Raw genomic sequence first — 23753 nt, forward strand, 5'->3', positions numbered from 1 at the left:
TAATATCAGGACGCTGGTCACTAAAGGGTTCGTACAAGATTGAAGAAACATGGCTTCTTCTAGAAATGGCGTCACCCTTGTCCACAGGTGAACTGGTATCACAGCTCAGCTCCTTAGGAATGAATGGACCTGAAATGCAGTACCAAACACAACCTGTGGACTAGGTGGCGCTGGTTTTTTTTTTTTTTCAATAACGCAGCCATAAAGGAGACTGCCTCTCCAGGATGCACAGGCTTGTTTTAGGTTCTTCACATTACAGGATGCACCATAACAAGAGCACACAAAAATCCATGGACCCTTAGGATACAACGGGAGGAAAAAGGTGTCAGAACATGGAGGATCATAAGAACGTGGAGGCAAGAAAAACGGAGACGTGGTGACCCTCAGGACGGGTTGTCTTTGCATTTTATTGAAGCCTTTCAGACAGAAGAAGTGGTTACCTATGGTTTTAGTAGCTGTTGTTACACTAGAAAAGCTCGTATAAGTAAAAACATCCACGCGCCTGTCTTACAAAAATACGTGTACAAAAATAATTTTGCAACTATGAAAGTGTGCGTGTCACTTATCAGCCATCGACTGATCGAAAGATCCGGCTGGTGCAAGGGAGTCATTACCCAACTGCGCGCCAATATCACCGGGAAATGTTACTGTACATCGGGGTTATTGGTGGCTTATTCCAGATGACGGGGGGTCAACCGTTATTTAGGATCTATCCAGTTTATTTAGCAATTTAGTCTTTTGGTTACAAGTTTGACGCCCAAAAAATATAGTTTTGTGGTGGCTGTTGGACACTAATGACGTGGTCACTGGAAAATGTTTCTACTATATAACAGGCTGACTGTACACTACACACAGACTTGTTTTTAGTTCCTATTTCTCGGGGCACAGGAAGATATTCTACAGCTTCAGAAAGAACAAAAAACTTGGCAAACTAACTTGCCTCTAGTTTTCCACTGCCCTTGGAATCGGCAGATCTGAAGGTTGAGAAATGAAGATGATGTGGCAGAGACCGCATACTTCCACCAATTTATTTTTTTCAGGGGGAGATGAGCGTTGGACAAGTTCTTGGTTGAATCCTTGACTTTATTGAACCTTTTGCTCCCTCTAAGAAAGGGGTCCCCAACCTGTAGCTCGAGAGCCACGAGTGACTCGCGGGCCCGTGATGAGTGGCTCGCGACTGTCTGCCAACTTGGTGCATTAGCACCAGGTGTAGACAACAGCTATTAAGAGCAGATCTCTAGATGGTGAAGAACAGACCTGAATGGGGGTAAGATAGGAAATCCTAGAACTTGGCATGCTGCATTGGTGTGATTTCAGTGGAAAAGTTTGGCTGTCATTATACCGGTGATAGGGGGCTTTGGGTGTCACTACTGTGAGTGGGGCAGGAGCTGAATGTGGCTCATGACCCTCTCTGGAGCTGGACGTGGCTCGCGACCCTCTCAGAGCTGGATGTGGCTCGCGACCTTCTCTCAGAGCTGGATGTGGCTCGCAACCCTCTCTCAGAGCTGGATGTGGCTCGCGACCTTCTCTCAGAGCTGGACGTGGCTCGCAACCCTCTCTCAGAGCTTGTTGGGGCTTGCGACCCTCTCTCAGAGCTGGATGTGCCTCGTGACCTTCTCTCAGAGCTGGATGTGGCTTGTGACCCTCTCTCAGAGCTGAATGTGGCTCACGACCCTCTCTCAGAGCTGGATGGGGCTTGTGACCCTCTCTCAGAGCTAGTTGTGGCTCGCGACCCTCTCTCAGAGTTGGACGTGCCTCGCGGCCCTCTATCAGAGCTGGATGTGGTTCGCCACCCTCTTCTCAGAGCTGGATGTGGTTCGCGACCCTCTCTCAGAGCTGGACGTGGCTTGTGACCCTCTCTCAGAGCTGGACGTGGCTTGTGACCCTCTCTCAGAGCTGGATGTGGCTCGTGACCCTCTCTCAGAGCTGGTCGTGGCTTGTGACCCTCTCTCAGAGCTGGACGTGGCTTGTGACCCTCTCAGAGCTGGATGTGGTTCGCGACCCTCTCTCAGAGCTGGATGTGGCTCGTGACCCTCTTCTCAGAGCTGGTCGTGGCTCGCGACCCTCTCTCAGAGCTGAATGTGGCTCACCACCCACTTTCTTAGCTGAATTTGGTTCTCAAGGTCAGAAAGTTTTGGGAACTCTGCTTTAAGATGAGCATCAACATTGCCAAAACAGCCCCTTATCTACGCCACTATTCCACTATTGAAACACCATTGAAAATCACTTTTTATGTGGCAGTTGGAGCTGAAATTGCGGATATATGGCCATTAAAGCTTCAGTACATAGGATTCCCAGGACTATCCTAAATGACTGGGCGACTTCTGCAATTCATAGCTCGGAACAGACAAGTCAACTTCGAGGTTGATCAATTCTGAATGCAGGTTTGGACGTGACTGGTGAAGAAGACATGATGTAACCAAAGCAAAGTATTTGTAAAGTTAGGACACGCTCACTGTGAAGGCTTCCTTTTTTCTTTTTTTTTTTACTTATTGGTCACTTTCGACATGACTGAAGGAGCCTATGATTGAAGCCCTCGACTGAGTGAGCAGGGTCTTCATCAGCGCCATGTGTAGAAGATATTTCTGGCCCGAGACATACAGAGACTAGATGGACCTAAATTAATGAATAAGCCACAATAACCCACGAGCACAGCCAAAGGACTCTTCTCAACCCATAACCAATGAACCAGGTATCTGGTAATGGCATTGTGTGGCCATTTCCCATTGGAGCAGAGATGAGCCCAAGCTGCCAGGAAATTCTTACCAAATTATTTTTGTTTCTAAAGTTTCATTCATAAGAAATAATGCAGCCCCACTGGATAAAAAAATTGAGAGAAAGCACAGCCCCAGAACTGCTTCTATGGAATTTCACAAGGCTTTTTCCTGATTTGTAAAAATCCTGACAAAAACCTCTTCACTACTGAGGTTACTGTGGTAAGACAATTACCATAGATGGGTTCCGCAACGGACAAAGGGTTAATGGCAATTTTGGTAGCACTTCTAAGTTACAACAAATTTCCTGTACAGCTTAGACCATCAGTTAAATTGAGTCAACTTTTCCCGATTGTCTCCTCTAGTCTTTTCGAATAATGTTGCCTTCGGTTACGATTTGGCCGAAAAGTCCATATTTCCATGGGTAATATTGCCTTATAGTAGTATAGTCCTTTATTATATAATGAGACCACAAGCAGACAGGTGATGGCCCTCATGTCAACCATCTTTAGTCGTGGCCTACAGAGATGTCCCGTCAACAAAAACAACCAAAAAAACACAGTCCTTTGGAACAAAACACATCATCATCATTTTCTTCATCTTTCACATGCCAGACTGGCACACATACAACCATCAACATTGCCAAGATGATGGACGGGATTCTCCTTCTCCACCATGGTTCTCAGTCATCAACTTCTTCATCCTCGTAATATCGTAGTCCAAGAAGTAAACGACCAACGTGGGTCCTACTCTACTCAAGCTATAAAGCTTCTTCTACCAAGTGCCACCACTTAGCCGTAGACATTCAACACGTTCTCCTCCCTTTTCTGAAAAGCTACTGAAGTCCTAGCTGATGATGGTGCTGGTACAAGACTAGGAGCACAGAGCAGAATCTCTTGTATATGAATATATACATATATGTATTGCTTTGTTTAGTAACAGGTTGTGCTGAGTGAGTGTCCTGAGATTGTCGTCTTCCAGAGCATTCTCCTTAGTAGGCACATGACGGTTCTTCAACAGCAACTATTGGGCTGATAGGCTTTACGGTGCTAAGGGAACGGAATGCAAATATTGCCGGGTCATAGACAAAATGTGGAGGTTGTCGGCCACCATTGATATTCTGGAAATGAAGAAGAAACACAAGATTAATGGAAATATGTGCAGAAACATTTCTTAGATGATGAACAGTCAAAGGCATGACAAGATGTATCCACCAATTACCAAAACTCTACAAGGTGCCAACCCCCCCCCCCCCCCCGGGCTTTGTTACCCCCAAACAAATCCAGAGGCGTAACTTTAGGCTTCGTGGTAAAATCTGTACCATTCTCACCTCAATGACCATAGTTCTCCCAAAAATAAAGTTGTATTATTTGTCCCTTCGGCCATCTTACATCTTAGTCTCTAAGTCCAGAATGTCAGTGCTTCCCCTGAACCCTTAATATCTTCAGACCTTCATAAAAGAGCCATTACAATAGTGATCAGTAGTGAAAAAATTACACACTGAGCAAAGCAAAAAGAATTAAAATAAAAACAGATATAACTATCAAGTGATGAGCGAAATATAATAATGTAGTACTTGCTAAGGAGAGAGTGGCAGACCATTCGGAAGAGTTCAAAATGGAATCAAGGAGAAAAAAACGAACTGTAACGTCCAATGAACAAAAATATCTAGTCTTTTAGAATTAATGAGTACATCCAGTGTTTTATCTATGCTACGTGTCCATTGATGTCAGCATTGTATGGTCTTTTGTTTTGGTCATCTTGTGTAACGGGCAGATATTCTCTTTGTGTTGTCATCACCGTGTTATCATTTTGTGCTTTCCTTTTTCATCTTTAATAAATTTTGTATTACACTTATTTATTGGTGCTTATTTTTGTTCATTGGACCTTATAGTTCGTGTTTTTGTCCTTGATCAGTAGTGAGCACAGTGTTGGAGGTTTTGAGATCTGATCAAACCACCGAGAGCCTTACCAAAATTTTCAACTTTTGTGTACAATTGAAACATTGGTTAACTATTGATACCACCATATCCCATGGGAAAATTGAGAGATTTTTAACTGAAAAAATATCTTCAGAGCCTCATTCCTTCATGTAAAGGAATTGACGCCCCCAACTCATTGAATGCCACCAATGTGTTAGCCGACATGTCTATAAGGCTAGGTTCACATTGCGTTAATGTGTGTACGCTAACGGACAGCGTTGCACGGCGAAAATGTCGCAATTAACGCCGTGCAACGGGTCCGTTAGCGCACCCATTGACAGCAATGTAAATTTCGCCTGTAGCGCATCGCTAGCGCGTGCCCTTTTCGGCTCGCGCTAGCGATGTGCCGTTCTTTTGTGACGCGCCGCGGATGCTGCTTGCAGCGTCCGCGGCGCGCCCGAGGTCCGTTCCCCGCTCTCGCAGATCGGGGATCTGCTAGAGCGGGGACGTTAACGTGACCCCTAAACGCGGCTCCGAAAAAAACATTGCGTTAGCGCAATCCGCTAGCGCTAGCGCTAAACGGATTGCCCTAACGCAATGTGAACCTAGCCTTAGGCTTGACAAAGATATTCAATCTTCCAGTAGAAGCTTTATAGAACGTTGGATCAGTCACTTATGATTTTAGGGAGTGCTTCATAGGGGGACATTTGGTGGTAAAAATGGGAATGTTTTTTCGAGGGACATGGGTTAAGATTACATTTATTTAGACCTTCTATGACATATCAGATCTGAAACGAGACCCCTAATGATCCAGATCAAGTTTAGACCCCAGACTAGATTATAAACGTTCCTTCCTTGCTCCTGGACCCGGCTTAGCTCCAGTGTAGTGGTGCCCAGAGCTCAAGAAGGGCCAGAATTCACAACTATGCACCAATGTCTATTTCTACATGGGGCAACCTGACAAAACCTGGGAATAGATATGTCTTCCTCACCCTTGTCCTCACTGCTGAGTTTCCAGTGGATAAAATATAGGGGCTTTTCCATTGGGGACAAGGGGGTTACATCTGCAGGGTCCTTCAAAGAAACCCATTTTAAAGGGTGGACAAGTTGAGTTCTGTGGAAAATATCCAGTGCTGCTCAGCTATCTGTGGATCAGTTCCTGCTTTTAATAACCTTAGACGTTATTATAATTTACTGAACATTCCTAAAAAAAAGAAAGCAGAACTCCCTATAAATAAACACTTGGCTCCTCTCCGAAGAGCTCGTCCAATATTGCCGGCCGCAGAGCCAAGAACGTTCATTCACCCCTCTTTAGTGCAAGGTTTCTCCATCTGTTCTCTGAAGTAATGGAGGCTAAACTTTTATAATGGGAAGCCCTGACTTACTGTAAAAAGGGATGGAAGCCCCTCGTCCTCCTCCAGGGCTCCCCTACCCTCACGAGTCCTGGCAGATATTTCTCAAAGTGGCCCAGAGCCCATTCTCCATTGAAGTGTTGCGATTTATGGACAGGTAGATCAATGTGCCATTAACCGTAACTTTATATATTGATGAAGAAGTGTGAAAGGATCTGGCAGTCACCCTATGACTTGGCGTATGTAGGGCCTGACCTTTCCGTAAAGCAATTACTGGCGGACCAAGCATAAAGGAAGCCCAAGGAGGCAGGAGGTTGGGGGAACTCGGTGCCAAACTGCATCCTTCCCAATTGCCGAGTTTTCTGCCCAGGAGATGGGACTTACATCGGAGGTGGGTCAACACCAGGGCTCTCTGAGGGTCTGCCGCTCTCTATTGGGTGGCAAACACACAGCCAAAGGATTACATAGCAGAAGATGGAAAGAAACTGCTCTTATTTGCCAACCAAACAGTGGGAGATAGGAGGTTCCGGGCAGGTTGGCCGTCTCTCTAAGGCCTCATGGCAGCCACATGGACTACCTCTGTGGTATGCATGCCCTCAGGAGCCCAAGTACCGCACCGCCATTGTGTCCGGTAACATTCTGCCCTATCAGGTGATACAGAACGCACATGATGCAGGTTTTTTCCGTTGCACTTGTGAGCGGTTACGATGAATCCGGAAAAATTTCTCCCTCGCTAGGAGAGTCGGAGAGGAATGTCCATTAATCGCATTGCTCGGCTACGTTTTATCACCGCAATTAAATCCAGAGACAAAGAGAAGGGAGTGATGCACGGTCCGAGGTCGTTACCCAGCATGCCGTTCTCTGCCTTAAATTACAGGTCTGTGCTTGAACTTCAAAGACGGGCGCTTCTGGCACTTGCCGTCGCCTAGAGAATGCAGATTCTATTGTTGGGCTGCCAAGTCTGTCCGTGGCCTCAACTTAAAAAATAAAAATGGGGACAAATGGCAGGCAATTTGTCTGGAGGGTCGCTGTCGCAGCCCAGGTTACAGCGGAGACTACGCAGGACAAACGCAAAATGGGGAACAACAACCCCCCCCCGGCTCCACCACCTTTCTTCTAGGGATGGCCTCTATTGCCCATCCAGATACATTTGCCTGTTCTCCAAAAAAAAGTGGAAAGTTTTGAAATGAATGATTGCGATAAGCAAATAAATCTGCAGGACCCTGGTCCAGCGTCTAGGTCTATTCCGTGCCCGTTGGACAGGAGCCTTGAGGACCGCCTCCTACCTCCCGACATACCTGGCTTTACTCTTGACTTCCCTGCCTGGGGTCACAAACTATGTATCAGACCGCAACAATGACTTTGTGCTACTGCGGCTAATCAAAAGAGTAAAGCCGCGATGCAGTCAGGTAGGAGGCGGTCCTCAGGGTTCCCATCCAGCGGCCATGGAATAGACCTGGACCGTGGTCCTATGAATCAATTCACTCATCCCTATAAAAGACCAATTCTAATAACTCTTTTTGCAAATATTTCTACTCCAGTCACATCCATATCTGCACTCACATTGTAGTTGAGTCTATGCTGTTCCCTGTTGGTCTGAAAAGCAAGTCCTGTTGTATGTAGCCATACAGTCACCTCCCAACCACCTCGGATCCACCAGAACAAATCTGAATTAGGGATCTGTTCTACTGTCCCAAAAAGCTTGTTTTGACTTCAATTGTGTCCTCAGGACACGGATACAGTTTGTTCCAATGGTGGAGCAGTGAGCCAACAGATCCCTGCATCACTATTCTGTCTAGGAGGAGACTGAAGGACCTTTAGGTCATCCAAACTGGCAGAAGAGACCAGCTAAGGGATGTGAAACACACACAGGCTCGTGGGAGGCTTCACACAGGGTGTGGGGCACTGTAGTCGATATCACTCAGTGTGTGGGGAGCACTGAGGGGAAATCATACTGTGTGTGGGGCACAGTGGGGGGAATCATACTGTGTGGGGGGCACTATGGGTAAATCATACTCTGTGTGTAGGGCACTGTGGGGGAATCATACTGTGTATGGGGCACAGTGGGGAATCATTATGTGTGTGTGGGGCACTGTGGGGGAATCATACTGTGTGTGGGGCACAGTGGGGGAATCATACTGTGTGGGGGGCACTATGGGTAAATCATACTCTGTGTGTAGGGCACTGTGGGGGAATCATACTGTGTGTGGGCACAGTGGGTAAATTATACTGTGTGTGGGGCACTGTGGGGGAATCATACTGTGTGGGGCACAGTGTGGGAATCATACTGTGTGGGGCACAGTGGGGGAATCATACTGTGTGTGGCGCACAGTGGGTAAATCATACTGTGTGTGTGGGGCACTGTAGGGGAATTATACTGTATGTGTGTGGGGCACAGTGGGGGAATCATACTGTGTGTGGGGCACTGTGGGTAAATCATACTCTGTGTGTAGGGCACTGTGGGGGAATCATACTGTGTGTGGGGCATTGAGGGGGAATCATACTGTGTGTGTGGGGCACAGTGTGTAAATCACACTGTGTGTGGGGCACTGTGGGGGAAATATACTGTATATGTGAGGGGCACTGTGGGGGAAATATACTGTATATGTGAGGGGCACTGTGGGGGAATCATACTGTGTGTGGGGCGCTGTGGGTAAATCATACTCTGTGTGTTGGGCATTGTGGGGGAATTATACTGTATGTGTGTGGGGCACAGTGGGGGAATCATACTGTGTGGGGCACTGTGGGTAAGTCATACTCTGTGTGTAGGGCACTGTGGGGGAATCACTGTGTGTGGGGCACAGTGGGGAATCATAATGTGTGTGTGGGGCACAGTGGGTAAATCATACTGTGTGTGGGGCACTGTGGGGGAATTATACTGTGTGTGTGAGGGGCACAGTGGGGGAATCATACTGTGTGTGGGGCACTGTGGGTAAATCATACTCTGTGTGTAGGGCACTGTGGAGGAATCATATTGTGTGTGTGGGGCACAGTGGGGGAATCATACTGCATGTGGGGCACTGTGGGGGAATCATGCTGTGTGTGGGGACACTGCGGTGGAATCATACTGTGTGGGGCGCACTGTGGGGGAATTAGAGTGTGGGGGCACTGTAGGGGAATCATACTGTGTGTGGGGCACTGTGGGGGAATTATACTGTATGTGGGGACAGTGTGGTGGAATCATACTGTGTGTGGGGCACTGTGGGGGAATTATACTGTGTGGGGGCACTGTGGGAGATTCATACTGTGTGTGGGGCACTGTGGAGGAATTATACTATGGAGGGCACTGTATGGGAATTATACTGTGTGTGAAGGCACTGTGGGGGATTCATGCTGTGCATGGGGCACTGTGGGGGGAATTATACTATGTGGGGGGCACTGTGGGGGAATTATACTGTGTGGGGGCACTGTGGGAGATTCATAATGTGTGTGGGGGAACTGTGGAGGAATTATACTATGAGGGCACTGTATGAGAATTATACTGTGTGTGAAGGCACTGTGGGGGATTCATGCTGTGCATGGGGCACTGTGGGGGAATTATACTATGTGGGGGGCACTGTGGGGGAATTATACTGTGTGGGGGTACTGTGGGAGATTCATACTGTGTGTGGGGCACTGTGGAGGAATTATACTATGTGGGGGGCACTGTGGAGGAATTATACTATGTGGGGGGCACTGGATGGGAATTATACTGTGTGTGAAGGCACTGTGGGGGATTCATGATGTGCATGGGGCACTGTGGGGGAATTATACTATGTGGGGGGCACTGTGGGGGAATTATACTATGTGGGGGGGCACTGTGGGGGGAATTATACTATGTGGAGGGCACTGTGGGGGAATCATACTATGTGTGGAGGCACTCTGGGGGATTCATGCTGTGCGTGGGGCACTGTGGGGGGATCATACTGTGTGTGGAGGCACTCTGGGGGATTCATGCTGTGCGTGGGGCACTGTGGGGGGATCATACTGTGTGTGGGGGGCACTGTGGGGGAATGATGCCATGTTGGAGGCACTATAGGGGAATTATACTATATGGGGGCAGCACTATGGGAGAATTATACTGTGTGGGGGGCAGTTACTAACGTTCCAAAATTGTAGCAATATTAGGAAAGACGAAAGAAGGGTAAAACTGAAGGAACATTGCCTCCCTCTCACAGACCAGAAGTAAAGGGGTATCTGCCCGAACAGCACGTTGCAGTAACCAGTGCTCAGCGCATTATGGGATTTTTTCCCATTATTGTTAAATGCAGCTGTGGATAGGACTAGAGCATAACTGTACTAACTGTAATGTTTGCAGAGTTATTGAACATTAAATACAGATTTGGAAAGATCACATGATGTGTAGTAGACGGGCTGGGCTTTGCAGAGATTCTGGGTGCAGCTCTGGATGTGACTAGAGTAATAATCCGAGGCCTTAGCATTGCCTTACTGATTGGCATTGTACTATAAGAATGGGCAGTGAATGTTCCCTGTAACAGACGAGCGGTGGACGAGGCGCCCCATCTGCATGATCTGGTGGCTCTGCCAGCTCGGGCCGGGGGCGTCCGGAGAGGATTCTTCCTTCCCGCAGAGCAAATATTGAGAATCGAGGTGTTTACTCAGTTCTGCTGGAGGAATTGCCTGGAAACCCTCGTTTACTTCCCTTAACGACGACTATTTAAAGGCGACCCGGATCAAAGGATCCTTCATAACTGAGTCAATGTCATAAACCGCGCTGGAAATGTAATTAGCGTCATCCTTAATCGAATCGTTGGCAATGGGAATTGCAGAATAATGCATGGGATTATTTCATCGGTCACTATAGAGCTACAGGTAACATGTCTCTGTGCATAAGTTTTCACACCCAACATATTTGCAAATGACGGGTTCAAGCATCCAAGTAAAGGAGGATTCCGCCATTCAGGAGGGGCTATAAAGATCTCCCTGGAGGACGCAGTACATCCATGCATTAGACAATGACAAAAGTGTAATACTCCAACTCCCCTGTGGTGGCGCTGCAGAGGAACTGAACACTCAGATCAGAGTCTCTCCATACATTGATTGCCTCAAGCTTAGCATCAAGGAATTGCCCAAAATCCAGAGATCCTAAAATGGGAGCTTAGTGCAGAATTCTGCCCACCCAGTCAATAAAAGAGCCTTCCTTAAAGGGGTTGTCTATCTCTGCTCACTTCCACATCTGGAGGTCAGCAGGGCTGGAGACGTTCCCTCTACAGATATGTGCCACCTGGTATGAAGGAGTGGCAGGAATCGTGCACCTGTTCTCGACATCTGCTGCTTGTGCACATGAGCCAGAGGATATCTCTGTGGACTAGACGTCACCGGACCCTCTTACCTCCCAATATGGGAGTATGCGGAGCCAGATTACCCCTTTAATCTGCTGCTACACAGCTAGGATCAAAGCAATGACTATTTCTTTGGTAAAATGGAGGTCCCAATAATCCTCATCTTCCAAACTTTCAGACAAGAAGAGTTCTGGTATACACCAAGTCCACGTGGTAATGGGCGAGTCCTCCAGAAATCGGGTGTACACTGCCACAGGGTCTGGTTGTGGCTTTACATCACTGGGGCAGCCTCTTGGCATTGTGCACACAGATCCTAGTATTACGAGTGCAGCAACACACGAGCCTCAATCTCCAAAACTCCTGATATACAGCCCTTATGATGACATTGCTTCCAGAAGAAAAACACTAACAAGCCTTAATAAATCAACCAATTAGAAGAGGTTCCTCCATACTTTTGACTCTGTCGGTTGCGTTATTACAGCTGTAGAAGCCATGGTCTCAGGGAGCCCGGACCACTGAACCCAACACACAATATCCTGACACTGGACAATGGCAGAAGCTTCTGCAAGAAGGTCCTCAGAAGTGAAGAAGACCTGACACTGGACTCCGGTCTGATAAGTAATCAAGTGAGGGGTCTGATCTAGGATCTCATGAATTTAGGGGTCACGTATGGGGTCTGATTCAATGGAGAGGTTTGGTTTTGGGTCCTGACTGATATTAGTCATATGGTCTCAGATCTGATTTAATTTAGAGGTCCGGTTTGGAGTTTTGACTGAATTTAGTGGTTTGGTCTGATTCAATGTATGGGACTGGTTTGGGGTCCTTCGTGAATTTAGGGATCTGTTGTCTGATTCAATGCAAGGTTCTGGTCTGAGATCCGATTCAATGCATGGATCTAGTTTGGGATCTTGACTGAATTTAGACATTTGGTCAATGTAGGGATCTGGTCTGAGGTCTGATTGAATGTACCTGGCTGGTTTGGGGTCTGGATTCAATTTAGGGTGAATTTATGGGACAGGTCTAAAATCTGGTTTAATTTAGAGTTCAATAGACATTAGACATCTGAGCCTGATAATTTAGGGATCTGCATGAATTCACAGGTTTAGTCTGATGTCTTTTTGAGTTTAGGGGTCTGGTCTGGAGTCTAACCAAATTTAGGAGTTGGGCTTGCAGCCTAATTCAGTTTAGAGTCTGATTACATTTAGGGGCCTGGTCTGGGGTCTGATAATTTAGGGATCCGGTCTGGGATAACATTTATCAGTGCTGCACTGTTCGGTACATTGTTGCTTTACCAGTAGGGGTGAGCGCACACTTGGCGGACGACTAGTTATATACATTCTTAGCAGGAAAGTGTGCCTTTACCTTTGGCTCATGATTGAAGGGGTGGCCATCCAATAAGTATTGGGGTCTCACATTTTCTAGTTAGACCCCATAGTAAACTAATATCTAACTTCTTTCATCTTAGTGACTTGTTCCGAGGCTCGTACATGGGACAAGCGCTTTGTCATCTCTCCCCCTCATCTGCTTTCCTACATACGATCTCCAGGCAGGAAACAAATATCGAATTCTGCTCTGCATAATTGTAAACAAGTGCGTCCCCCGGGCCGGTGGTGGTCCACAGAGAGGGCCCCGAGCTTCGGCAGCGCTGCTCAGGAACAGCATTTACATCAGCCAACTTCCAACCGCATTATGTAATCCTACAAGAGTCACCAGCGGTTACTGAACTTCTACCAGTTACAGTCCGTATACATCACCGCGCCATTACTGCCTGGATCCCGACATCTGACAGGTGTGAGGAGGCCATTATAGCTCAGGTCCCACAATGAATAGTGGACATCAAAATGGTTCCAGGTGCTGAACAAGCAGGGAGTCATAGCATAATGTGTGCTCCCAGTGCCTGGAAACCAGCAGGAAACCACAGCAATTGTGAATAGTTGTTACGGGGCTATGATACAACTGCATACACGCCAACGTTTCGGGATGCCCTCTCGGGGATATATACATTTCACACAATTGCCACATCTCCCGAATGTGCCTTTGCACAGGGGCTCCATATAAAGACTGACCATCAAACCACGCACAATTTGCCTTCCAGAAGTGCTGCCTTCCAGGAGACTTTGGCGGCACTTTTCTTTCAGAAATCTAAGACATCTACCCTTCTTCCAGAAGTCATGGTGGCCACAGATTTTTGACTTCTGGTAGAAATGCCCTTTATGATAATAAAAGTGCCAAACATCTTCAATAGCTCTTAATACGCTGGATGACCCCTTTTATGCAGAAAGCCAAAATTCCTGAGGGTACACTTATCTCTTAGAGGAACTGTGCCAAGACAGATCCACCTTTCCCGGAGTGTTTGCCTGAGATTACGGTCTATTTACCGAGTCACGGAGAATTGCGCAAACCACTTGGCACATAATGGACCATTGTAGACCATGCAAAACAAAAATAGTGGATTGTGAGCTGACCCTCCTTCCTCATTCTTCTTACAAATCTTGGCCGGGGTGTAGATATATTTGTCAGTTGACCCTGATGTCATTTACAAGGAATGAAGACACGGACGTAAGGCCAAGATTTATATACACAGAAGCCGTCAGAAGTTACAGGACGCAGGATTGCACTTGACCCGTGAACACAACACACAAGACTTCCTTCCAAATGGAGAACCTACTTGGGTGGTCGTAAAGGAAATTTGACCCATGGCCTATTGTAGTTTGCAAACCTTGGTTGCCCTTGGATTGGGTAGATTGTTTAACAGGACTGTCATAGTATTATCCGAGGGCTTCTTTAGTAACACTGAGCATTAAAATTTACACCAAACTTGAGAATGGCTGGCAAAAGACAGTACAACTATTGCCAGTCTGAACTTTTAGAAGCCTCTGATGTCAAATTTTGAAGAAGGTTGGAGTCTTAAGAAGGAGCAATGCACCTGTGTTTTCCAATGTCTCAGTCACCCAAGCAGGACAAAAAAACAAATCTATGACTAGAGGGTCTTCTTACTCAGACAGCCAGGAACAGACTGATGTCTACTGAGATATCTGCTCAATACTTTTCAGTCCTCCCACACATATAGATGCAGAAATCACAGATATAAAATATGAGAAGCCAACTCAATTCTAGGTATAAATAGTAAGCAACACAATATATTCTCCAAGAAACCAATAGTCAGATCATCCAGTGACTGAGACGTTGGTGTCATGTCAATACAATTTCACAGCTGTCCTCAATAGACATTGACCCAACTCAAGCCAAGGAGAATGAAACAGGAACTACAAGATGGCCAAATTTATGGTAGGACGAAGAAGTACGAGAAAGTCTGAATTTATGGAAGGACCATGAACTACAAGAAAGCCAAATTTATAAAAAAAAAAAATAAGAGCAACTAAAGGCCAAATTTATGGAAGGACAAAGATCTACAAGAAGGTTGGAATTTATGGAAGTACCAAGAACTACAAAGTGGATGAATTTATGGAAGGACGAAGATCTACAAGAATGCTGAATTTATGGAAGGGCCAAGATCGACAGAAGGTTAAAATTATGGAAAGATGAAGACCTACAAGAAGTTCTGATTTTATAGAAGGTAAAAAGAACAACAAACTGGATGAATTTATAGAAGGAGCAAGATCTGCAAGAAGATTTTAATTCATGGAAGGACCAAGATCAATAAAAAGGTTTGAATTTATGGAAGGACCAAGTACTACAAGAAAGCCGAATTCATAAAAAGACCAAGAGCAACAAAAGGCCAAATTTAGGGAAGGACAAAGATCTATGGTAATAAGGTTGGAAATTATGTAAGGACCAAGAATTACAAAGTGGATGAAGTTATGGAAGGACCAAGATCTACAAGAATGCTGAATTTATGGGAGGGCCAAGATCGACAGAATGCTAAAATTATGGCAGGATGAGGATCTAGAAGTTTTGAATTTATAGAAGGCACAAGAACAACAAACTGGATGAATTTATAGTAGGACCAAGATCTATAAGGTGGATGAATGTATAGAAAGACCAAGATCTACAACAAAGATGAATTTATAGAATGAGCAAGATCTGCAAAAAGATCTGAATTCATGGAAGGACCAAGCTCAACAAGAAGATCTGAATTCATGGAAGGACCAAGCTCAACAAGAAGATCTGAATTCATGGAAGGACCAAGCTCAACAAGAAGATCTGAATTCATGGAAGGACCAAGATCAACAAGAAGATCTGAATTCATGGAAGGACTAAGATCAACAAGAAGATCTGAATTCATGGAAGGACCAAGCTCAACAAGAAGATCTGAATTCATGGAAGGACCAAGCTCAACAAGAAAGTTTGAATTTATGGAAGGACCAAGAACAAAAAAGTGCATGAATTTATAAGAGGACCAAAATCTACAAGTAGGAAAAAATTAATTAAAAGACCAAGATCTATTAACTTCCATAAATTCTATAGGACTAAAGACTGTATGGGAGGACCTAATACTAAAAAGTAGCCAAATGTATGAAATAACCAAGATCTACAATATGGTTCAATATATTGAAGGACCAAGAACTACAAAGTGGACAAATTTATGGAAAGACCAAGATTGACAGAAGGCCAAATTTACAGAAGGACCAAATCTACATAAAGGCCGACGTCACCTCCTGTGATCATTGGAACTTCTAGGGTCCTGAGAAACCTCATCCAGATCACCCTGCTCTTCAGGGAACGTCTCCATTGTTTGCTGTAATTAAAAATAAACCCCAGAATGTCACGGGTATTAAGGCAAAAATGTAATATGTCAAAACAAGTTCCTGGCTCGAGACTCAAAGCCTCTGTTGTGCTAGGGAGTGAAAGAGCATATTTCTCTCCATTGAGCAGAGAGACGGCAGATAAGGAGCAGGAAACCCTTGCTAAGAGTTGGCAGAGTTCCTTCTATATCCAGATAAGAGACATGGAAGAACAGCAGAGGCGGCCATGATCTTACTCAACATTACACAAGTCTGCTGTATCAGGCCACATCTCCAGCCCGGGCTCCGGCCGTGCACAAATATCTTCTGGCAGGGTATAAATAGCCATAAAGACAACAATGGGAAATAGAAGCTCCGTTTCCAGTGACGCTGGACGTGGCATTGAGATGTCTCCATCATCAAACCAACAAAGGCTCCATGAAACAAATCAAACTCCCAAAGATCAACGGTGACCTCCACTCGGGAAATGTCTTTTTTTGGGGGTCATTGAGGTTATGATAGAACTAAACTAAGTAAAAATAAGTAGTGCATAATAAAACTCTAGTTTTTAGGAGTGGGCAAACTTACCAAGGACAATTTAAAGATGCCCAAAAGTGGGTTCTCCTGTGGCAAAGGCTTGATGGCGCTATCAGGTTCCGGTTACTTCTGCATTGGAAGCAATGATGTTACAACCCCACTCACCTGATGAGACGCGTGCCTGATCGGAGGTATCGTGCATGATCGGAGGTATCGTGCATGATCAGAGGTATCGTGCATGATCGGAGGTATCGTGCATGATCGTAGGTATCGTGTATGATCAGAGGTATCGTGCATGATCAGAGGTATCGTGCATGGTCGGAGGTATCGTGCATGATCGGAGGTATCGTGCATGATCAGAGGTATCGTGCATGATCGGAGGTATCGTGTATGATCAGAGGTATCGTGCATGATCAGAGGTATCGTGCATGATCGGAGGTATCGTGTATGATCAGAGGTATCGTGCATGATCAGAGGTATCGTGCATGGTCGGAGGTATCGTGTATGATCAGAGGTATCGTGCATGATCAGAGTTATCGTGCATGATCAGAGGTATCGTGCATGATCGGAGGCATCGTGCATGATCGGAGTTATTGTGCATGATCGGAGGTATCGTGCATGATCAGAGGCATCGTGCATGATCGGAGTTATCGTGCATGATCGGAGGTATCGTGCATGATCGGAGGTATCATGCATGATCGAAGTTATTGTGCATGATCGGAGGTATCATGCATGATCGAAGTTATTGTGCATGATCAGAGGTATCGTGCATGATCAGAGGTATCGTGCATGATCGGAGTTATCGTGCATGATCGGAGGTATCGTGTATGATCGGAGTTATTGTGCATGATCGGAGGTATCGTGCATGATCAGAGGTATCGTGCATGATCAGAGGTATCGTGTATGATCAGAGGTATCGTGCATGATCGGAGGTATCGTGCATGATCAGAGGTATCGTGCATGATCGGAGTTATCGTGCATGATCGGAGGTATCGTGCATGATCGGAGGTATCGTGCACATGCCTTTTTCTAATGAACATGATGCGTACACGATACCTCTGGTCATGCATAATACCTCCCAATCATGCACGCGTCTCATCAGGTGTGTGGGGTCGTAACCTCACTGGCACTGCTCCTGCAATGTGGATGTCACCGGTTTGGGATAACCCCTGTTTAGTAAGTACAGGCGAGTCATTGGACAAACTTGCTGATTGTCTCCAATTGCAACAAATAAAACTTGTAACTGCCTCACCACTAGAGGGCAGTGCAGGCTTCTACCTTCCATGCCTTTGACTGCTATCACTTTTGTCTGGAGGGTTTCTGTAATTTTAGACTTCGCCACCGCCTGCAGTAACATCTGTGAGTCGTCCGCCGGTGTGTACAGGGATGTGAATGGTTAAACGTGAGCGGCGCGCCATCGCCTGCGCACAGCCGGCAGCGTCAGGGTGGCGGACCTTCAGTAAGACGTGGCGGGCAGGAGATGTTCGGCAGCAGCTGCAGGGCCGGCTGACAGCACAATGATCCGCGGACAATGCGGCACGACGCTGAGCTCCGGCTCATTTCATGCTGCAGCTGCTCCGGGATACATATTCATCACCGCAGAACAAAAAGATCAAATGAAAGAAACGTTTTCCTTCCCTGAACCGAAATGCAAAAATTTCCATGAACGCGTGGGAGGGAGAGGGGACCGTCCTCGGGGTGAGAGGCCTCGTGCCAGAAAAGCTCTAGAAGCTTTAAGACGAAAAAAAAAGACGGTACATTAATATGGAGAAGATCCTTAAAGGGATTGTGTCGCTGATGTCACTTTTGTAACATTCTTTATAGTTTACATTTTCTCATCGTAAATTTTATTATTCTGAAGACTGTAGGAAACAATGGGAAAGCACTGTGGGCATGCTCTGTGACCTGTGCAGGGAGGAGGAGGAGGTGTGCCTGCCAGCAGACTTAACGGGAGACCTGCCTGTCCATAGGCTATGGAAAATCCACGTATAACAAAAAATATATGGTACTGTGCCTTTAAGAAAAACGTAGCATTTAGTTTTTATCAAATATTACACACACTGGATGTATCTGACCAAATGTTCAACACATTGGGTGACATCACTGAGGCACCGCAGACCTCGTGCCTCATAGACAATCACCCTCCATCTAACCAGATCAGCACAGTCCTCTCCTGAAATACTCTGTGCTGCTGGGGTCCCTGGTCCTCACAGAAGATCAGCAGAAGAAGTGTCCACTGGAGGATGTCCTGGTGGAGCAGTGGGACCCTTTGGTCGGGCACAATGTGACCTGTGCCCCTCCGTGGCCTCAGGATCTGGTTCCTGGACTCCAGCCAGAACACTAGTAGGGCGGTGCGGGCCCAGGTGAGGCGGTGCGGGCTCAGGTGAGGCGGTGCGGGCCCAGGTGAGGCGGTGCGGGCTCAGGTGAGGCGGTGCGGGCCCAGGTGAGGCGGTGCGGGCTCAGGTGAGGCGGTGCGGGCCCAGGTGAGGCGGTGCGGGCTCAGGTGAGGCGGTGCGGGCTCAGGTGAGGCCGTGTCATCACAGGACGCCAGAGAGGCCTCCTCAGGAGCTGACATGGAAGGGGCGCCAGGACTCCATGTGTTATTCACAAATTGCCCTGGAGCTTCTGTCACCGGCCCACAGCGACGCACTGGGAATAATCAGGATAATCCTCCGCCAGCTGTGACCGGGCGTCTGCTGTACCCTGCAGACACTGGGGCCATTCACAACCGGAGGCCAAAAACCTCACCGTCATCTAATATTGTAAAGAGGATCGAATGCCCGCCAACTGGGGACGTCATAAAAAATGGTCGTTCATATATACCTATAAACCTGGGTCTAAGCTAGGACTTAATCCACAGGGGCAAAGTTCAGTCTGATGTCCTAACCCTGCTGCCCTAACCCTGCTGCGCTAACCCTGCTGCCCTATCCCCGCTGCGCTAACCCTGCTGCCCTAGCCCCGCTGCCCAAACCCCGCTGCCCTATCCCCACTGCTCTAACCCCACTGCCCTATCCCCGCTGCCCTAACCCCGCTGCCCTAACCCCGCTGCCCTAACCCCGCTGCCCTAACCTCGGCTGTCCTATCCCCGCTGCCCTAACCCCGCTGCCCTATCCCCGCTGCCCTATCCCCGCTGCCCTAACCCCGCTGCCCTAACCCCGCTGCCCTATCCCCGCTGCCCTAACCCCGCTGCCCTGTCCCCGCTGCCCTAACCCCGGCTGCCCTAACCCCGCTGCCCTAACCCCGCTGTCCTATCCCCACTGCCCTAACCCCACTGCCCTAACCCCACTGCCCTATCCCCGCTGCCCTATCCCCGCTGCCCTAACCCCGCTGCCCTAACCCCGCTGCTCTAACCCCGCTGCCCTAGCCCTGCTGCCCTAGCCCTGCTGCCCTAACCCTGCTGCCCTAACCCTCATTCCCTAGCCCTACTTCCCTAACCCTGCTATCCTAACCCTGCTTCCCTAACCCTGCTGCCCTAACCCTCATTCCCTAGCCCTGCTTTCCTAACCCTGCTGCCCTATCCCTGCTGCCCTATCCCTACTTCCCTATCCCTGCTGCCCTATCCCTACTTCCCTAACCCTGCTATCCTAACCCTGCTGCTGTAGCCCTGCTGCCCTGTCCCCGCTGCCCTGTCCCCGCTGCCCTAACCCCGGCTGCCCTAACCCCGCTGCCCTAACCCCGCTGTCCTATCCCCACTGCCCTAACCCCGCTGCCCTATCCCCGCTGCCCTATCCCCGCTGCCCTAACCCCGCTGCTCTAACCCCGCTGCCCTAGCCCTGCTGCCCTAGCCCTGCTGCCCTAACCCTGCTGCCCTAACCCTGCTGCCCTAACCCTGCTGCCCTAACCCTGGTGACCTAGCCCTGCTGCCCTAGCCCTGGTGACCTAGCCCTGCTGCCCTGACCCTGCTGCCCTGACCCTGCTGCCCTAACCCTGCTGCCCTAGCCCTGGTGACCTAGCCCTGCTGCCCTAGCCCTGGTGACCTAGCCCCGCTGCCCTAGCCCTGGTGACCTAGCCCTGGTGACCTAGCCCTGCTGCCCTAACCCTCATTCCCTAACCCTGCTGCCCTAACCCTGCTGCCCTAACCCTCATTCCCTAACCCTGCTGCCCTAACCCTCATTCCCTAACCCTGCTGCCCTAACCCTCATTCCCTAACCCTGCTGCCCTAACCCTGCTGCCCTAACCCTCATTCCCTAACCCTCATTCCCTAACCCTGCTTCCCTAACCCTCATTCCCTAACCCTGCTGCCCTAACCCTGCTTCCCTAACCCTGCTGCCCTATCCCTGCTGCCCTATCCCTGCTGCCCTATCCCTACTTCCCTAACCCTGCTATCCTAACCCTGCTGCCCTAACCCTCATTCCCTAACCCTGCTTCCCTAACCCTGTTTCCCTAACCCTGCTGCCCTAACCCTCATTCCCTAACCCTGCTGCCCTAACCCTCATTCCCTTACTCTGCTTCCCTAACCCTGCTGCCCTAACCCTCATTCCCTAGCCCTGCTTCCCTAACCCTGCTGCCCTAACCCTACTTCCCTAACCCTGCTGCCCTAGCCCTGTTGCCCTATCCCTACTTCCCTAACCCTGCTGCCCTAACCCTCATTCCCTAGCCCTACTTCCCTAACCCTGCTATCCTAACCCTGCTTCCCTAACCCTCATTCCCTAGCCCTGCTTTCCTAACCCTGCTGCCCTAACCCTCATTCCCTAGCCCTGCTTTCCTAACCCTGCTGCCCTATCCCTGCTGCCCTATCCCTACTTCCCTATCCCTGCTGCCCTATCCCTACTTCCCTAACCCTGCTATCCTAACCCTGCTGCTGTAGCCCTGCTGCCCTATCCCTACTTCCCTAACCCTCATTCCCTAACCCTGCTGCCCTATCCCTGCTGCCCTATCCCTACTTCCCTAACCCTGCTTCCCTAATCCTGCTGCCCTAACCCTGCTTCCCTATCCCTGCTGCCCTATCCCTACTTCCCTAACCCTGCTGCCCTAACCCTCATTCCCTAGCCCTACTTCCCTAACCCTGCTATCCTAACCCTGCTTCCCTAACCCTCATTCCCTAGCCCTGCTTTCCTAACCCTGCTGCCCTAACCCTCATTCCCTAGCCCTGCTTTCCTAACCCTGCTGCCCTATCCCTGCTGCCCTATCCCTACTTCCCTATCCCTGCTGCCCTATCCCTACTTCCCTAACCCTGCTATCCTAACCCTGCTGCTGTAGCCCTGCTGCCCTATCCCTACTTCCCTAACCCTCATTCCCTAACCCTGCTGCCCTATCCCTGCTGCCCTATCCCTACTTCCCTAACCCTGCTTCCCTAATCCTGCTGCCCTAACCCTGCTTCCCTATCCCTGCTGCCCTCTCCCTACTTCCCTAACCCTGCTATCCTAACCCTGCTGCTGTAGCCCTGCTGCCCTATCCCTACTTCCCTAACCCTCATTCCCTAACCCTGCTGCCCTATCCCTGCTGCCCTATCCCTACTTCCCTAACCCTGCTTCCCTAATCCTGCTGCCCTAACCCTGCTTCCCTATCCCTGCTGCCCTCTCCCTACTTCCCTAACCCTGCTATCCTAACCCTGCTGCTGTAGCCCTGCTGCCCTAACCCTCATTCCCTATCCCTGCTGCCAGGTACGGACTGGGGCTGAATTTCAGCCCTGGCATTTGAAATCACACAGGCCCATGTTGTCCCCGTCCTCAGTCACTAGATGGGATATATCACTAATATTACCCTGGATAGAGGAAAGGAAGATTTACTACAAGACCAATATTTCTAATGATACCCATGGCCTGCTGGGGTAAGTGACGGAGTCAGCGACTTTGTGCTCCGTCACAACTCTTAACAGTATGGGTGTCTTGAGAACATCGATTCTGTTAACAAGGTTGCAGACAAGGCGGCCCGCAACAAGACAGGCCCTACTGGCATTTGCCAGAATTGCCAGATGGCCAGTCCGGCCCTGCCTGCTGCCCTAGCACTGTTCACCTAGCCTTGTGCCCTAGCTCTGGTAAAGGCAGAGGGGCTTGTTGGCGCCTCGCACAGCACCCCGGGCTCTTTCCTCTCCATCCCCTGCCCTGGTTACAGCTCTGGTTGAGGCTCAGATTAGCCCCATCCCCAATATACAGGGGTAAGCAATGTAGAATTGCTCAGATCTTATAGCCCCCTCATCTCCGGGCTGGAGAATTGGAGCAGCGAGGCGTCAGACGGAGGATTTTCTGTGCAGAGTTCCCCTTTTCTCCGTGAAGGCTTCTGTATAAGATATCAGGACCGGATGTAGCAGAGCCGGGTTGTTCATGTTCAACCTTATTGCTTCCTTCCAGATATTTAGGGTTTTATGACGCCCCGCGCTTTGTCCAAGTTGTGTTGTGCCATGATGATGGGAACTTGTGCCGCTCCTCTGTTATTCCTCATAGCTGAGTTTTGCCATTCCACTTGTCCAAGGGGCGTTTTCCACTTCGACACATTGACACAAGGTCACAAGTGTCCATTTATCCGCACATTTCCAGGAGGAATAACAGAGGAACGGTACAAAGTTACAGGGAAAGAGGCGCAGATATATTTTTAGTGTGGAATATAAATATTTACTATAACAGGAGTAAAGTCGACCTGATCTCGTCACCCCCTGCAGGTTCAGTGTCTGCACAGATTGTAATCTGCTGTGGAGATTTCTGGGAGTTGTAGTGCCAATCTCCTAAAAATAAAGATTCAGGAGCCAATTAACAAACAAATAAGAATAAAAGAACTTACTCGTATTTTAATGACTCTCGTCTTGGATCCACACGTCTTCTTCAGCAGCATTTTCTGAAATAAAGGAAACCAGGTAAATTTTATATGGTGGCGAACAGGAATATAAAAGAATACAATAGTCAGCAGGGGGCGACACTGAGCACTGGATATAAAGAATATGAAGGACGATGGCAGAGTGAATAAAGTAAGACAATCCGAATGACTGACTTCAGGATATAATTAAGGAGCGATAATGGCCAGAAATGGAAACGAAGGGTTGTCACAACCGCAGAGATCTCCAGGCTGCGATCGTAGGTCTGTGGCTTTATGTAGAGACCTATTATCCGAGGTGTGTAGTGTATTGAAAGCGTCAATGCTGACATCCCTGGTGAGCAAGAGTAGTATCAGGATTAGCTTCAGCATCCTTGATGGATGGTTATTTTAATAAAGGGTTATGGTGGCCTGGGGTAGTGAGGTGCATCACAGTTCATTTTAGTATCCCTGGTGGCCTAGGGCACTAAGGGTAATTTAGTCATGGCCGGTGGCCTAGGGTAGTGAGGCAACT

The 23753-nt window shown here is 48.3% G+C and overlaps 1 protein-coding gene across 2 annotated transcripts in view; it reads right to left on the minus strand.

The window, feature by feature from the left end:
• Positions 1-377: 377 nt before the first annotated feature.
• The window catches only part of LOC143804212 (uncharacterized), an 88228-nt gene continuing 64852 nt past the window's right edge, over positions 378-23753 (minus strand). The window contains exons 4-6 of one of the 2 annotated variants that reach the window (XR_013220997.1): positions 23210-23263; positions 1756-3834; positions 378-1575 (exon numbers count right to left, since the gene is read on the minus strand). Coding sequence is in view for 1 of the 2 variants with exons in the window: in XM_077282071.1 (XP_077138186.1) it covers positions 3706-3834; positions 23210-23263 (183 nt within the window). In the remaining variant the exon portion in view is untranslated. Of the gene's footprint in view, positions 3835-23209; positions 23264-23753 lie in introns of both variants that reach the window. The other variant, XM_077282071.1, reaches the window with a different exon arrangement.

The sequence above is a fragment of the Ranitomeya variabilis genome, chromosome 2, assembly GCF_051348905.1.
Source record: "Ranitomeya variabilis isolate aRanVar5 chromosome 2, aRanVar5.hap1, whole genome shotgun sequence".
Taxonomy (NCBI): Eukaryota; Metazoa; Chordata; class Amphibia; order Anura; family Dendrobatidae; genus Ranitomeya; species Ranitomeya variabilis.